The following is a 16,871-nucleotide window of genomic DNA, read 5'->3' on the forward strand; positions in this document are numbered from 1 at the left end:
TGTCAAATTCCAAAGAGTTAAAGAAATGAATGCCTGGCATCTCTACTTGAATTTGGCGTGTTGACAATAATTGCTAACTTGCATAGAAAGAGCAATTTTGGGTCACTGCTGGAGTGGAGGGAGTGGGGGTGTTAAAGCACTAAAGCACTATAGGCTAGAGGAATACCAACGCAGGGAGCAAGCATGTACTACCTTACTAATATTTCTTGAACTTTGCTAGGGAGAGGTGGAGAGACAGATACTGATAACCTGGTGCACCTGCAGAGCAGTTTTTAGGTGGTTTGTTTCGTTTTCAGTAGGGAGAGGGGCTAGGAGGAGACCCAGAGTGAATGAAAGACGGCAGAACACAGGTGGCGGGAATAGCTTCAGACTGAAGGACGAACACCTGCTCCTGGGTAGAGAGGCGAGGGGCTTGCCTGCATTCGTCAAGCCTGGTGAAAGTGGGACTATTCATATCGTTTTAATCCAGGAGATTCTAGAAGTGGGCACCGCAGGCAGTGCCTGCCAAATTCCAGTACAGTTGGCAGGCATTCATTTCTTTATCTCTTTGGAATTTGACAAATGGATACAGGCCACACTAGGTCTCCAGCCAAAGGCTACTTGCAGGTGACCGTGGACTCGCACCCTCAAGGTCGCTTTTCCACTCTGGTCGTGTCCGGCGCCATGCCCCAAAGTGTCCCACCCTGGGATGTCCTGGCAACTCATCCTCTTGGGCCCTGAGTCCACATTCCTTTCATTTTCCACGCAGAATGTGGGCGCTGGATGGACTCACAGAGAACCCAACTTCCCATTTTAAAGTGGACAAAGTACGCATCCAGAGAAGAGGAGAGTCATTCCATACCTCGGTCTCACCAGGCGTTGGTGTCAAAGGGTAAAAGCGCCGAAAGCCAGGCCTCAGAGGGACAGGAAAGTATCAACAGGCACTTGTTGTTCCACGACAAAGGGGAACGCACTCTGGCCCTTAATGCCTCATCTCCCTCCTCCCCTGCGAGAGGAGCAAACCCTTTAAGAGGGCTGCGGGCCAGCCTGGGTGGTTGGACCCCACCGCCTGACCTAGCGAATCTCTCTTCCCATTGGCTGGAGGGGCCAAGGGAACGCTGCTCTCACTCTCCACCTCTATGCTCTTCCCCGCATTTACCGCAGAAGATTCAGTGTTCAATATAGAATCCTCTGCGCTCAGCAAACCTGTGGACGCACGTCTTTCCTCCTTGCCTTACCGATGTGGGGAAGAGGAAGTCGGGGAATTGAACCCTAGCTTTGAAGGACCTTTCCCAGACTGGCTGACTCCCAATAAGCAGTGTCCCTTTATTCGTCCATCTAATATCCGTACAATTATTGAGCATCTTATTTGTGCCTGTCAGTTTTCTGGGCCCTGTCTAGCAGTGAATAAAATATCCAAAGTCTTGCTCATCTAGCCCTTACCTCCATGGAGCTTACATTCTGTTGAAGGGGCGCAGATAATGAATTGTAGTATACCAGGTGGTGATCATTGCTGTGGAGAAAATCAGAATGGGCAAGGAATACAGCGCTGGGGGTGAGAAGTGGGAGATGGGTCCTATTTCTCTTTGAATAGGAAGAGAAGACACTACTAAGGTGATATTTGCAAAACGTGAAAGTGTGAGCAATGCAGATATCTGGGAGATGGAGCATTCCAGGAGGAAGAAATAGCAAGCGCAGAGACCCTCAGTTAAGAGCCTACTCGACATATTTAAGGAACATCTGAGTCAAATTGACCACAGTAGTCACCAAGGCTCTGTGTTGATTTATGGATAGTGCAATTTCATTCAAATCCCACATGACTAGAACTGTTCTAAGATGAATTCATGGCCTTGGACCCTGAAGACGGTCTTAGAAGCTAATAGATCTAGGAGCTTCAGGATTGAGAATTGCCTCTCAGATGAGAAACCTCTGGATCGCATGGGTAAATGGATGCTCTGTTCGGATGGCTTCCTTTTTCTAAGGATTACCCATTTGGAACAAGTTTTCATATTCATATAGCAGCAAGATTTGGGTGATTTATCCTTATTTAAGGTAGCATTTTTCCAGCTGGACTCTTCATGGAGAACTTCAAGCTTTATTGACAAAGGAGGAGCCAGTATTCGTTGGCATTAAGAAAATATGCACTCTAGGCAACTGATACTAAGGACTCAGGCATGCTAGTTAGCAAGACAGGTCCAACAACCTCAATAACAGCCAGAAATCAGAGGTTTAGATTATAAGTATTCATACAAAAACTACCTCAAAAGGATAGCCAAGTGTAGGGTGAGAGAAAAGGCAAACTCTTTTTAGTTTGGTTCCAACATACTATGTTAAATTGCTATAATGTGCTAATGTGCTGAATATTACATTCACGAATATGTACATCTGAAGAGAAACTATAAATTCTAGAAGGTTTGGTTTTGAAATTGTTTCTAACATGCACAGAAAACCACGAAATAGAACATTTTTGCTGTCCCATGAAGGATATCTGTATAAATATTCATACTGTTATTATCTTGTTCTATTTTCGTTTCAGAAGGACGTGCGCCCACAGGTTTGCTGAGCACAGAGGATCCTATATTGAACACTATATCTTCTGTGGTAAATGTGTGGAAGAGGATAGAGGCGTTTATATGTAAACTTATATTTGGAAGTGTTATTTCTTCAGAGGGATCTTATAAGAAACCTGGACTTTTGAAATTATTGCAATGCCTTGTGAAAGTGATCTTTAATATCTAAAAGGTCTGCAAATATGAGTGACTGTAGTACTTGTTCATTCATTGCTCTTAATATACTTTAAATGACATCTCTGTGTTGTAAAAAGGTAAAAATGCTTGTAGGATTTCTTTGTCAAATTGAAAGAACTTGTCACTTTGCTTCTCTATCACAAGCACAAAGGCAAAATAAAAGTGGTAGTATTCCATTTTTACTAAGAGTTTGAGAGATTGCCTTATAGGCCCCTAATTTCTTCCTGTCTGTACTTACATCAATCCCTCCCAATAAACAATACACATTAAACATATCAATTCTCTGGTATGTATCCTTTTACATTTTTTTCTTCATGCTGCATAATTAAATTAACAGTCACATACACAAATACAATGAATAACAAAATTTGAATTACTCTTTTGTTTGTATTTTTACTCTCATCCAATAAATAATTTTACTTATTTATTTACTGGCTATTGATCTTTCCTTACTCCACACCTCCCCACCTAGAGAATGGATCCATAAAAGAAAGATTTTTATTTATTTCATTCTGTTTTTTATTCTCAGCACTTAAAGCAGTGAATGAATCAATCAACAGCACTTCATTAATGAAAGAAGAGAGTAAAGTGAAAACAAGAATGGCAAGTTTAAGAAATAACAATTAGTCCAGAATGGCTAATGTGGGATAAGGGAGCAAAATAGTGGAATACGAATCAGAAAAACAGGGGGGAAATGAGAAAGGTAAGAAGAGAGATATCATGTAGTGCCCTATAAGCCACTGTAATACCTTGGCTTTCACTCTGAGTAAACTAGGAAGCCAACTGAGGGTTTGGGGCAAAGTGAATAATAACTATTATGTTTTAAGATAATCATCCTGGTTCTATATGAAGTATCCTGGAGCAGAGTAATGACAGAAGCAAGCAGACCAATTAAGAGGCTATTATAATAATCCAGATGAGAGAAAATGATGGCTAGGGCGAGGCTGGTAGCAGTTGTGGTAGTGAAAGTAGTCATATTCTGAGTATTTAAGATAGAACTGCAAAGATTTGCTGACAGAACAGATTGGGAGGTAAGAGAAAAGAAAGGGGTCAAAGGGAAATCTAAGATACTGACTTGGGAATTTGGAAGAGAGATTGAAGATTGCAAAAAAATAAAAAAGCAAGTTTGTGAGGCATTTCAGGAGTACATTTTTGGTAAATTTGGGATGCCTATTAAACATTGAAGTCAAATTGACAAAGAAGGAGTTTGGAATTAGAATTCAAAGTCTGAGCAGGAGATATAAACTATAAGTCACTAGCTTATAGGTGGAATTTAAAGCCATGGAAGATCATTCAGGGAGTGAGAATAGAACATTCAAAGACTGATCCCTGAGGAATCGCTATACTGTTTAGAAGTCACAGAGAGGGAGCAGACCTGGGAGGCGGCAATACAATTGTTTTCAAAAAAGCATGGAAAAGAACATCCGGAGAGGAAAACCTGAAGAGTGTGCTATCTAAATCTCCAAGTGAAGAAAATGTTTCAAGGTAGAAAGAGAGATTAATTGTACCAAATTCTTGAAATCAATTGTGCCAAATTCTGCTGATAGAATGAGATGAGACTGAAAACTAACCATTGAATTTAGCAACATTGAGACCATCAGTGATTTTGAGAAGAGTAGTTTCAGTGAGACGGTAGGGTGAAACCCTAATTGAAATAAGGCCAAAAAAACTGGAAGGAGAAAAAATGGAAGACAATAGACTACTTTCTAAGATGTTTGGCTCAAAAGGAAGGACAGAAATGATACAGTAGCTGAGGGAGAAGTGGGCCTGCTATAGACTAAATGTGTCCTCCCAAATTCATACGCTGAAACCTAATCCTCAGTCTGATGGTATTAGGAGGTGGAGACTTTGGGACATGATTGGGTTGTGAGGGCAGAGCCTTCATGAATGGAATTGGTGCCCTTATGAAAGAGGTTCTAGAAAGCTCCCTGGTCCCTTCTGCCATGTGAGGTCTCCACAAGAAGACAGCCATAAATGAACTGGGAAATAGCCCCTCACTAAACTGAATCTGTTAGTGCCTTGATCTTGGACTTCCAACCCCCAGAACTGTGAGCAACAAGTTTCTGTTGTTGTCAATCATCTAGTTTATGGTATTTTGTTATAACAGCCCACACTAACTAAAACAGGGCCATAGAAAATTTTATTGTTTTGTTTTGGAGAAATGACAGCATACTTGATAATGGGAAGGATATAGTATAGAGGGAAAAATTGACATTGCAAGGGAGGGGAATTACTGGAGTTAGGTCATGTGAGCAAGAATGGATAGAAACTAGTCACTACATGAACAGGCTTCTAGCTGAAAAGGGGCACTGATGCAGGTAGGTGTGTGAATGCATTGTGTGGATGGGCAAGGGTATGGAAGTTCTCTTTGCTTATATTCTCAGAGCAATTAAAAACACATTCAACAGTTGAGGATGAAGATGGCAAAACTCATAATCAGTTTTGAAAATGTTCTATGGACACAAAATATACCATCAATTCTAGGGTTACAAGATTTCTATATATACCTTTGAAATTCAGATTATTAATTACACGATTCAAACTGTGCATGGCTTTATTTTATTGTATCCTAGTTCTAATTCTAAAACACATATATTGAATTTCCCCATAGAACTGTATTTTTTTAATCAAGTAGTCAAATTTATGCATTTTTGCTCCATGTATTTAGTGGGTTTGATGGCATTATACTTCTTCATAAATTGTATCTTTTATCAAAATATAAGGTCAATCTCTTTATTTAGTTCTTAAATTAACTTTCGATTATTTGAAATTTTTGCTCATTTGCCTGGTATCTTTTTTTACTTACTTCACAGATGTTTCTCGAAAACAGCATATGGTTGGATTTTTTTACTTGAGTGACTCAGAGTTTCTTTCTATTGAAAAATTCAGTCCATTCACATTTAGTACAATGACTAATAATTTATTGCATTCTTTATACATGCAACTTTTGGTTTATTATTTATATCATGGCTTTCTCTGTTTCCTTGTCTATAATTTTTTGTGGGGTATTTCTGTTTTGGGTTTGTTATTTATTTGGAGTACTTTCTTGAATTGTTAACTCGGGGGACATCTGAGTGATACAGGCTCTGAATTCTTGAAAATCCTTAAACCTTTCTTTCACTACATTAGGGAGAAATGATATTTTGGCTGATGTATTGAAGCCCCTTTAGCCTACTAGTCTATACTGCTATTGAACATTTTTTAGCTTCCAACATTACAAAAGAGATGTCCAATGTCATTTTTATTTTTAGATAACTTACCCTTTTAACCTAAAAGCTTTTCTCTTTATCCTTACAGTATAGAAAGTATGCCTTTTTATGTCTAGTGGGTCTTTACTCACTAATCCAGACTGAAATGTAGTGAGTTATTTGGTCTACATTCATGCCTTCTCAAAAATTTTCCACAAAAAGGCATTTTCTATTATTCTGTTAGTCATTTGTTTCTTCACTTTTATAAACTTTCCTTTTTCTTTCTCTTTCCTTTCCCTTCTTTTTCTTTTTCTTCTCCTTTCCTCTTTCTTTTTTTTCTTTTCTTTCTTTCTTTTTCTTTTTCTTTCTTTCTTTCTTTTTCTTTCTTTCTTTCTTTCTTTCTTTCTTTCTTTCTTTCTTTCTTTCTTTCTTTCTTTCTTTCTTTCTTTCTCTCTCTCTCTCTCTCTCTCTCTCTCTCTCTCTCTCTCCTTCCTTCCTTCCTTCCTTCCTTCCTTCCTTCCTTCCTTCCTTCCTTCCTTCCTCTCCCTCTCTCTCTCTCTCTCTCTCTCTCTCTCTCTCTTTCTTTCTAAACTTTTGTGTCTGCATATTAGGTCTTATAGATCTACTATTTAAGCCTATGATCTTTTTTCATTATTTCCATCTCTATCTTATTCCTCTTCTATGCTTTCAGGTATTTCTTTAACCAAATCATAAAGGATACATTTTGGCTCAAAAAGTGACCATTTTTCCTCCTCCACCTCAATTGCTAACATGCTTGATTAGAAAAAATTAGACTTTTTTCACATTGTACTCACATATTTTTCTCATTCAAATGTACAAATATTCTAAGGTTATTAGAGATATTTATAAAAATACAATGTAACATAGACTTGCATGCATGCACATACACACACACTCATGAAAGATTTGTGACAGACATGGATACAAAGCAGCAGGGGTAAGAAAGGTGGTCCACAATACCTACACAGATTCCAGAGACCTCTCTCAGTCACAAGGTTGTGCTTTATGGCCAGCAAGTGAACCACTAAGATATTTTGATTTCAGGGAAGCCACAGCTCATTCAAGTAGGGGTCTTTTATACTACAACTGTCATGTAGCTGAAACCAAGCTATGGGACCAGGTTCAATAGCAGAAACCAAGATAGCATAACAGAAACCAGATGCAAACCATTCATCAATACATTTTCTATAAACAATATTGGCAAGCTGTTACAGATTTCCCTCTTGGTATTTTTTGGAAAACTACATTAGCACAAAACTGCATTAATTCCTATGTAGTATATTCTATTCTGGTTTGGTCAAGGATCAATACCATGGCTCCAGGGATCCCTGGAAATATTTGTAGGATTTCAATATACCATTTCAGACTTACAATGAAATTATACACTGTGAGTTAGAATTTTTCATCAGGCTTGGAAAATTATAAATCATTATTTCTTCACATATTGATCTTTGCTCACTTTATCTTTTCTGAGACTCTAATTGTGTATGTTAGATATTTTCATTGTGTTCCCTATGTTTCTGATATAGTATGGATATTTGTTACCACCGAAATCTCCTGTTGAAATGTAATCCCTAACATTGGAGGTGTGGCCTGGTGGGTAGTATCTGGGTCATGGGGGTGGGTCCCTCATGGCTTGGTAATGTCCTTATGATAGTGAGTTCTCATGATATCTGCTTAAGTGTGTGGAACCTCCCTTCCTACTCTCTCTCTCTCGCTCCTCTCATTATGTGAGACATGCCCACAGCCCCTTCACCTTCCATCATGATTGTAAGCTTCTTGAAGCCTCCCCAAAAGCCAAGCAGATGCAAGCACCATGCTACCTGTAAAACTTGCAGAACTGTGAGCTAATTCAACCTGTTTTCTTTATAAATTATCTAGTCTCAAGTTATTTATTTATACAATGCAAGAATTACCTAATACAATTTATGTTCTTTTCTTCTCTGTACTTTAGCTTGGAGATTTTTATACATAAATATAAATAAAATATATTCATATAAATATAAATATTTATATATGAATCTATTTTATATATTTATAAATGCTTATATATTTATATTTTATACGTAAAAATAGATTTATATATAAAATAAAAATTTTATAGTAAACATTTTTATATAAAATGTTTTTAAAAACTCTCCAAGCTAAACATATGAAATATATATATTTTATATGTAATATAATTAAAATTATATGTAATATATTATACATGTAATATAATTATATGTAACATAATTAAAATTATATATTTAAAATTTTATAAATTTATATAATTTAATTTTACAAATATACTTTATAAATCTTAAAATATCTATTTATATGTGTATATAAAATTTATCTTCTCATTTAGGTATCTGTATTCTTTCCTCTTTTTCTCTGGTGGATCTGATCTGCTGTCACACACATCTATTACATTCTCAATTTTATTTTTATTCATAAAATTTAAATTTGATTTTCAATTAAAATTCCCGATCTTGTCAACTCTTCTCCATTACTGAACATATTAATCACAATTATGTTTAAATATATATTTGTTAGCTCAATAATTTAGTCATCCATGAATTTGTTTCTATTGTCTTTTTTTCTGACCTTATAATTTTTGGTTGAATTATCAGACATTGTATATGAAACACTGTAGTAGTTCTGAATGATAACATTCCTCCTGAGAGAGTTCCTCTCATAGGCAGTTAGAGAGGGGGCAGATAATAACAATCCAGTCAGGTATGGAGCTGACTCAAAGTTGAATTGCAGCTCCATCTCTATTTATTGCCAGTTTGCTTCTGTACTTATTCTTTTGCTCTCCAGGAATTCTAGTTGGGTATCTCTTTCTTGGTGGGTTTTGAACTATAATTCCTATTTCCTCTGATCTGTGATGAGACCTCTGAAAATTTTCTGTGCACTTCAACAGTTTTCTTCTTATCTTCTTTTCCTGTTCATCTTAAGAATTCTGCTAATGTTTGAAGAGAAAACCACCAGGTTTTAGGTTGGCTGCTTAAAGATTCCCTTTTCATCAGGATCTTGGCCCCTACATTCCTTGCTGTCTTGTCAGACTTGACTCCAATTTGTGTTCTTAGTTACGTGACACTGACCAAAATTACGGAAAATTCTATGCCCTCAAGCCACAGTCCTATTCTTAGATTCTTCAATTATTTGCTATGAAGAATCTGCAACATCTTGGACTAGGAACTTGGGCTATCCCTCTCTTCCCATGCAAGGCAGTTTCTTCACTCCTCCCCTGGGTACATCTCTAGGCATCTGGTGACTGCTCCCAGGACCCTCATCAAAGATGGTGCTTTGGGTCTCTGCATGTTCAAGCCAGGGTGGGTCCATGACCAATGATTTTCAAAATGTAGCTTCCAGAGTCATAAAAAATGCAGATGCTCATTGTGTGGTGGACGGAGGCAGATAGGCTCTGGGCTGCCCACCCCTGCTAAACCCCAAACTGTAACTGGGTAGAATTCATTCCTAAAAGTCTTGTGTATGCTATACTTGGTGCTCTTCGTTATTCATATTGGCCTCTACCCTTTAGCAGGTATATTTCTTCAGATACACATTTTGTTTCTCTGAAAACTGGATCCTCTTAGCTTTTTTTTTCTTTTAATTTTGGTTAGTTCATTGAGGTTCAGGTTCTCAGGTTGGAAGCAGTGTGGCAGAACAGCCCACTTCCAGTGTTCCTTCTTACTGGTCAATGTCTCTGCATTCAGTAATTCAACTATCAATTGTGGCTTTAAATATGTTGCAATTTACAGGTGAAAATACTTAAGGGTGAGTGGTTAAACAACCTGCTCAACATCACCTAGTAGATAACAATGATTGATAGTTTTTAACGTCAGTTCCGTCAGACAACAAAGCCCACATTTTTAAAATGCTATGCTATACTCTCTGAATGCTCAAACGAGGGAGGGTCCACGCCCAGTAATTTTCAAAACGTAGTCTCCAGAGTCATAAAAAATGCAGGTGTTTATTGTGTGGTGAATTCAAGCAGATAGGCGCTGGGCCACCCATCCCTGCTAAACATCAAACTGTAAACATATAGTTCACAGAGTACTTCCTATGTGCCAGGGGCTGGTTTAAGCATTTTAATTACACTAACTCATTTCAATCTAACAAGTCTGTGAAATAGTTACTATTATTATTGGCCATCAATATTATGCCTATTAAGCTGATGCTTAAAGGTTAGGTAGTCCAGCCAAGATCTCATAAGTAGTGTTGCCAGATTAGAATCCAAGGAGTCCCTTGCTTTTAACGACTATCCTACCAAAAGTTCCTTGCCTGATAAAATGTTTGAATATTACTGATCAAGCCCAAGTTTGAGGGACAGGGCCCAAAGATGCGAAAATATTTTCCTAATATAACACACTCAGGTAAATAACAGAACAGGCTCTTGCAACTCTGTGGTCCCAGGACACTGAGGAGGGGCTCCTTTTCATGGCTTCATTTCAGCTCCACTGTGCATTTCCCTTCTCTGCCTGGAGTCTCCAGAGGAGCCTGGGATTTGGCAGGAAGGCGGGAGGGAGGCAAGCCTCACTGGAGCAGGAACGAAGAGGGTCTCTGGCAACAATAGGACGGAATTTGAAAAGCTCTAACCTCGAGTTTAGAGCGATGCTAGCTAGTGCCAGGGCTAGTAGGGTGCTCATTCCGCCGAGGGCGCGGGACAGCGAGGACAACCACGCCTTGCCAACCAAAGGCGACCTGCCAGCGTTTCCTCGGGGTCGGTCGCGGCGGTGAGGGTCACAGAATTCTCCGAAGCCAGTCGCTCCGTTTCCAGCCACGCCCCCTTTCCCGGGGCCCTAAATGCTTCGGTAGTACTCCTATTCCGTTAATGCCGGTGCGTCCTCGCCTCATTCCGGGAGCGCCCGCAGCTACCGAGCGCCCGCAACTCCCGAGCGCACTGCTCTCCTGCGCCGGAATGCCAGCAGCCAAAGGTCGGGAGGCGCGGGATCCTTCTGGCCAATCAGGAGTCACGTTCCACCGCGCTGTCTCTTCCCGCCCCGCCCCTCCCGTATCCACGGAAACACCGCAAGTGTCTACTCCAAGACCTAGGACTTCCGTTTCGGTCCAGCAGGGCTGCGGCCATTGTTTGTGTGGACTGAGTGTTTTGGCCATAACGGTCCACTCTCACAGGCTCCGTTAAGTGACGTGAACTCTTGGGAGGACTGACCCAGAAGCGGACAGGGCAAGACGAGCTGTGTTTGAAGGAAGAGGGGCAGAAAATCGAGGGTCAGGGACTGAGAAGCGACTCCGGTTTAGAAACACCGGAGACACCGGTGTAGGTGGGTACATCACGGCTTCTTTCCCACGTTAAGACTGAATAAAGGCAAGTAGAGGAGGGCAGAAGCAGCTTGGTCCCTGGGGTATGGGTGCCCGGCGTTCGGTGCTGGGGCAGAGTTCTGGCCGGGGATCTGGATAAGCAACGGAGGCCGCGCGCGTCTTCACTGCAGGAGCAGAGGACCCCCGGATCTGTGGCCAAGACCTGGAGATCCCGCTCCTAGAGAACCGTTGTGTGTCTGGTTCTCTGGTGCTTACACTTGGGCAGCCCGTGACGCGTTGGGGGAGCCCAAACCTGTCCTGCTCTTGGAGCACGCATGAAACGTTTTTTTCCTAGAGAATAAGGGCTCTTAACTAATTGCTTATCATTTTGCCCAGGAACCTACCTGTGATCAGCAAGGAAGGACTGGGTTGGCAAAGGCTCATGCCCCCATTTTACAGGTAAGGAAACTGAGACCTTGAAGATCTAGAAGTTTGGTCTGCTTTAAAGTTCTAAAGTGCTTGATGACAGAGTTGAGACTTTGATCAGGACCTGGGAGCTCCAGTTCTGGGATACTTCTCTAAGACTGCGGGTACCTTTCTGATAGTAAATCCAGTATTCCTGTTTAGCAAGTAGGGGAGGACAACGGAATGATTTTCTACTTAAACTGAACAAAATAAGAAAAATACCTTGAAAATAGATACTATTTAAGTTTGCTAGTGCTTTTCTATTATTATTAGTAGTAGTAGTAATAATCTCAATAAATGAGTTGCATCTTTTGAAGTTTCTAGAGGGTTGCAAATAAATTTCAAGGTGCCAGTGTTCATAGCTCTCCGTTCTGGTCGTTGAAAGGAAACAAGAACATTCATAGGCTTCTTTTTGACCTCATGCTAGGAGATTTGTGCATCGTACCCAGTTAGTATATGGGGAATTTAATGAGTTTGGGAATTTAAAGTCATACCGGGTTTTCAATCCCCCTTCCTCCTCAGCTCAGCCATCTCAGCACTACCCTTCCCGAGAAGAGGAACACAAAGGAGGAAGGAATGTACACTGTTTTCCTCATAGTCTGATCCCAGGTGAGGATGATTGTCCCTGCATTCTTCATGGGTGGTGGAAGTAGTGGAAGTGGCAATGAGGATGGATGGATGACTGGACAGAAAATGTTCCTCGCTTGCCTGAGAAATTTTCAAGCATGCAGACTTGACCCTGCCCCAACCCAGTGTCTTTTCCCAATGTTTACTCATTCATTCATTCAGTCACTCAAGTCTACTTTATAATTCATGCTGTTCTTGGTGTTCTGAGATAAAGGAATAAATGTCATGGCCAGGCCTGTAATCCTAGCACTTTGGGAGGCCAAGGTGGGTGGATCACTTGAGGTCAGGAGTTTGAGACCAGCCTAGCCAACATGGTGAAACCTCATCTTTATTATAAATATGAAAATTAGCCAGGCATTGTGGTGGGCACCTGTAATCCCAGCTACTCAGGAGGCTGAAGCAGGAGAATTGCTTGAACCCGGGAGGCTGAAGTTGCAGTGAGCCAGGATGGTGCCACTGTACTCCAGCCTGGGCGACAGAGGAAGACTCCCTTTCAAAAAAAAAAAAAGTCTTAACATTGAGGGTAACAAATTGTGTGAGATTAATAATAATTTCTGAAGTTATCCACATTAAACAGTGCCAGAATGAGTGGCACTTAAAACACAGCAACAGAAACTCAGATTTGAACAATTATGAGTAGGAAGATATCATTCTAAATAGGAAAGCCATCATTTAGTCTCAGGTACAATTTGAGGGAACAAATAAGGAAACCAGGCTATTGACAAGGAAATGTAACATGAATGTATAAAGCCACATTGTGGAGGGCAATTAATGTTTAAATTTGTTATTTATTCTTGTGCATCTCTTCACATGAACCATATTGACAGATAGCCATTGTTGACCTCTGGGTATATTTACTTGTAGTCTTTTATCTAATACTTATTGTATATACATACTCACTTGTCTGTACAAATACTGATATGTATGTATACATGTTCATTTGTACATGTATTTACACATGTTAAAATGTGAACATATATGCACCCGTGTGCACACATGTATATAAAAAGATTAGTGTATATAAAATATTATTAAACAATTTGAGTCATGACAAATAGGCTTCATGAGGGAAGGAAATGTTCCCAGTATATAGAATTGTATTGTGCATATACTAAGCACTCAGTAAATATTTATTCAATGTATGAATAGCTGTTATTTATGTACATTTTTCACTTAACATATAATGAGCATTTTTCCAAGCATACTTTGGTAGCATGAGTTTTAATGACTATATAGTGTTCCATTCTAGGTATATACTATGCTTTATTTAACTTTGCTTTCTTTCTTTTTTTTGAGACGGAGTCTCGCTGTGTCGCCCAGGCTGGAATGCAGTGGCGTGATCTTGGCTCACTGCAACCTCAGCCTCCCTGGTTCAAGCAATTCTCCTGCTTCAGCCTGCCAAGTAGCTAGGACTACAGGTGCATGCTGCCACACCCGGCTGATTTTTTTGTATTTTTAGTAGAGACGGGGTTTCACCATGTTGCCCAGGCTGGTCTTGAACTCCTAAGCTCAGGCAATCTGCCCACCTTGGCCTCCCATTAAGTTTGCTTTTTATTGGGGAAAATTTAAGTATTTCCCAATATTTTGTTGTTATAAATATCTTATAATACTTAACATAATTTATTAAGTATATGTCTTTTTATATTCTCAAGATATACTCTGAGAAATAGGAAAACAGAATCAAAGGATATAAGCATGTTTTAGGCTTTTGAAAAACTCACGTTCTCTTTTAGAAATGTTACATGATCTTGAACTCCTACAACCATTTGATTAATGATTCTGTCTTACTGAGCCTTTGCCAGCATTGAGTATTAATTTTTAAATTTTGCCTTGATTTGCATCCTTTTAATCCTCAGTAGGGTTGATTTTTTTACATATATTCATTGACTCTTTATATTCCTTCTTTGATGAATCGCCTTTTGATATATGTCACTGTTTTCCTACTGAAGTTTTTGTTTCCATTTGATAGTAGATATTCTGTGTGTAAAACATATAAATCATTTGTCATATGTTATAAATATTTCTCCTAGTTTATCATTTGCCTTTTAGTTTAAGGACTTGTTTATATAAGTTTTAAATTTGCATAAAATGAAATCTTATTTCTTTTACTTATATGGTTTTGTGCTTAGAAATCTCTTCTTCACTTCCAAATTTAATATGTAATTGCTTTAATTTTCCTGTTTATTTAACCTGTCAAGAATTGATTTTGATGTGAGAAATGACAGGATTTAAACATTCTTTTTACTTCCTAGTTATTTAATTTTTCTGCTAACATTTATCTTCTCTACTGACTGTGGTGCTACCTTTTCATCTACAAAATTACACATATACATTATGTATATGAAGATTACTTTTGAGGCTGTCTTGTTTTGTGGACCCTCTTCTTAATTCTTATACTGATATCAGAATGTTTTTATTGTTGTCCTTTATATGTAGTGCATTTAATAGACAATGAAGAAGAATGTAGCCTTTCTTTTTCACTCAATGAAGATAAAAAGGAGAGAGGATGACTTTTTCCACAGAATAATATTCTGATGATTTCCATTTTGGACAAAAAGATGTAAAAGGAACATATATATAATAAGTTTTCAATAATAAGTATATGTTAATCTTTCATTATATTTAATCAATATAGCACATTGGTCATAGTACAGGCTCCACATCTACTACCTAAGCTTATTGCATGTCTATCACTTCTTAGTACTGTGAACTAGATTGAATCAGTTAGCCAGTCTTTTATTTTTATATTGGAGAAATAACAGCTACTGTGTAGGGCTGTTAAGAATGTTAAACAAGATCATACATGTAAAAATAACTTACAACAGTGCTGGACATGAAGAACTCACTAATAATTGATTGTGTTAAGTTAGCTATTATTTGAACTATAATGCATATCTGATATAATTTTTTTAGTCACTAAGACATAAGAACTGAGACAGAGAATCAAGCTTAATTTTTTTTTCTGCCAGATGTCATCGTTTGTTCCAACATCATTAATTGAATAAGCCATCTTTCCCCCACAAATTTGATGTAACCTTTTTCATGTGTAAAATGCACTGTTGTACTCGTGTCCATTTCTGGATTTGTACCCGTTTCCATTGATCTTCTCTACTTCTATGTCAAGTCATGTTATGAATTACAGAGTCCTTGTTAAAGTTTTAATATGCCATTGAATTAGCCTTTCCTCATTATTCCACTTTCAAAATGGTTTTCTTTCAAAAGCATTTGAAAATCAGTTTGTTACAGCTCCTTCTCCCCCACATCAAAATCAAGATTAACATCTTGATTAAACCTGCTTGAAAACAGAGATAAGTTTAGTTGGAACAAAATTATATTTATTTCTCCTAAGATTGAGCAGAGTCATCTTGTTTTTTCAACTGTTGTGTGTGTGTGTGTGTGTGTGTGTGTGTGTGTGTGTGTGTGTTTGAGACAGAGTCATCTTGCTCTGTTGCCCAGGCTGGAGTGCAGTGGCACACTCTTGGCTCACTGCAACCTCTGTCTCCTGGGTGCAAGTGATTCTCATGCCTCAGCCTCCCAAGTAGCTGGGATTACAGGTGTGATCTGCCACGTCTGGCTGATTTTTGTATTTTTAGTAGAGACAAGGTTTCACCATGTTGGCCAGGCTAGTCTCGAACTCCTGACTTCGAGTGATCTGCCTGCCTTGGCCTCCCAAAGTGCTGGGATTACAGGCATGAGCCACCGCGCCCGGCCCCAACCTTATTTTTAGCCCTCAAATTCTAAGACTATCTTTATATAGGTTCTGAGTATTTTTGGTAAATTTATTTTTAGGAATTTATATTCTTATTGCTATTACACATTTCATTTAGGCAGAGCTTGCAGTGAGCTGAGATTATGCCACTGCACTCCAGCCTGGGTGACAGAGCGAGACTCCATCTCAAAAAATATATATATATATAATTTATATGTCTGAACTCTTTTTCTATACTCTTAAATTTTATGTAATTTGAACTTTATTGTGATGTATTTCATATAAGCAAAAGAATATATGAAAACATATGTACAATTTATAATAACATGAATATCCACCATTGAACTCAGCATATACTGTTTTTTCTTTTTAAGACAGACTGTTTGCTTTCTCTCCCACCCTGGAGTACAGTAGCATGATCTCAGCACACTGCAACCTCCACCTCCCGGGTAATATATATATATATATTTTTTCTGTGACAGGGTTTCCCCATGTTGGCCAGGCTGATCTCGAACTCGTGGCCTCAAGTGACCTGCCTGCCTCAGCCTCCCAAAGGGCTGAGATTATAGGCATGAGCCACCATGCCCAGCCTAAATCAACATATACTTTTAAAAGCCCCCTGATGACTCCAAAATTTATTTCCCACCCCTTTCCTAAAGGGGCAGCCACTATCTTAAATGTTGTTATGCCTTAGTTTTTTTTTTCCTGTGCTTTTAACTACATCTACATTTCTAAACACAATTGTTTAGTTTTGCATATTTTTGAACATTATATAGATAGAATCACTGTATGTATTCTTCCATGAATAGCTTCTTTTGCATAATGTTAACTTTTACAGTGCAGCAATGTTGATTCACGTAGTTGTTCATTTTCACAGCTGTGTAC

General features: G+C 38.8%; 2 protein-coding genes across 18 annotated transcripts in view; one reads left to right on the forward strand and one right to left on the reverse strand.

Moving 5' to 3' along the window:
• LOC105488704 (NLR family pyrin domain containing 14) overlaps positions 1-16,871 on the reverse strand; it is a 78,010-nt gene that overhangs the window by 47,041 nt on the left and 14,098 nt on the right. For 3 of the 5 annotated variants that reach the window (XM_011753024.3, XM_011753025.3, XM_011753018.3), the window contains exon 1: positions 10,523-10,849. The exons of 1 other annotated variant lie outside the window; for it this stretch is intronic. The gene's annotated coding sequence lies outside the window, so the exon portion shown is untranslated. Of the gene's footprint in view, positions 1-841; positions 950-10,522; positions 10,850-16,871 lie in introns of those variants that run through there. One more of the 5 variants, XM_011753021.3, reaches the window with a different exon arrangement.
• Positions 10,956-16,871, forward strand: part of LOC105488705 (zinc finger protein 214) — a 62,238-nt gene continuing 56,322 nt past the window's right edge. For 4 of the 13 annotated variants that reach the window (XM_071075152.1, XM_071075153.1, XM_071075150.1 and 1 more), the window contains exons 1-4: positions 10,960-11,208; positions 11,582-11,644; positions 12,173-12,259; positions 16,361-16,435. In XM_071075152.1, coding sequence (XP_070931253.1) covers positions 16,402-16,435 — 34 coding nt within the window. In that variant the 5' untranslated portion in view covers positions 10,960-11,208; positions 11,582-11,644; positions 12,173-12,259; positions 16,361-16,401. Of the gene's footprint in view, positions 11,209-11,581; positions 11,645-12,172; positions 12,260-13,573; positions 13,696-16,358; positions 16,436-16,871 lie in introns of those variants that run through there. The other 9 variants (XM_011753027.2, XM_071075155.1, XM_011753028.2 and 6 more) reach the window with 6 other exon arrangements.

This window comes from Macaca nemestrina, chromosome 12 (genome assembly GCF_043159975.1).
Source record: "Macaca nemestrina isolate mMacNem1 chromosome 12, mMacNem.hap1, whole genome shotgun sequence".
Classification (NCBI taxonomy): domain Eukaryota; kingdom Metazoa; phylum Chordata; class Mammalia; order Primates; family Cercopithecidae; genus Macaca; species Macaca nemestrina.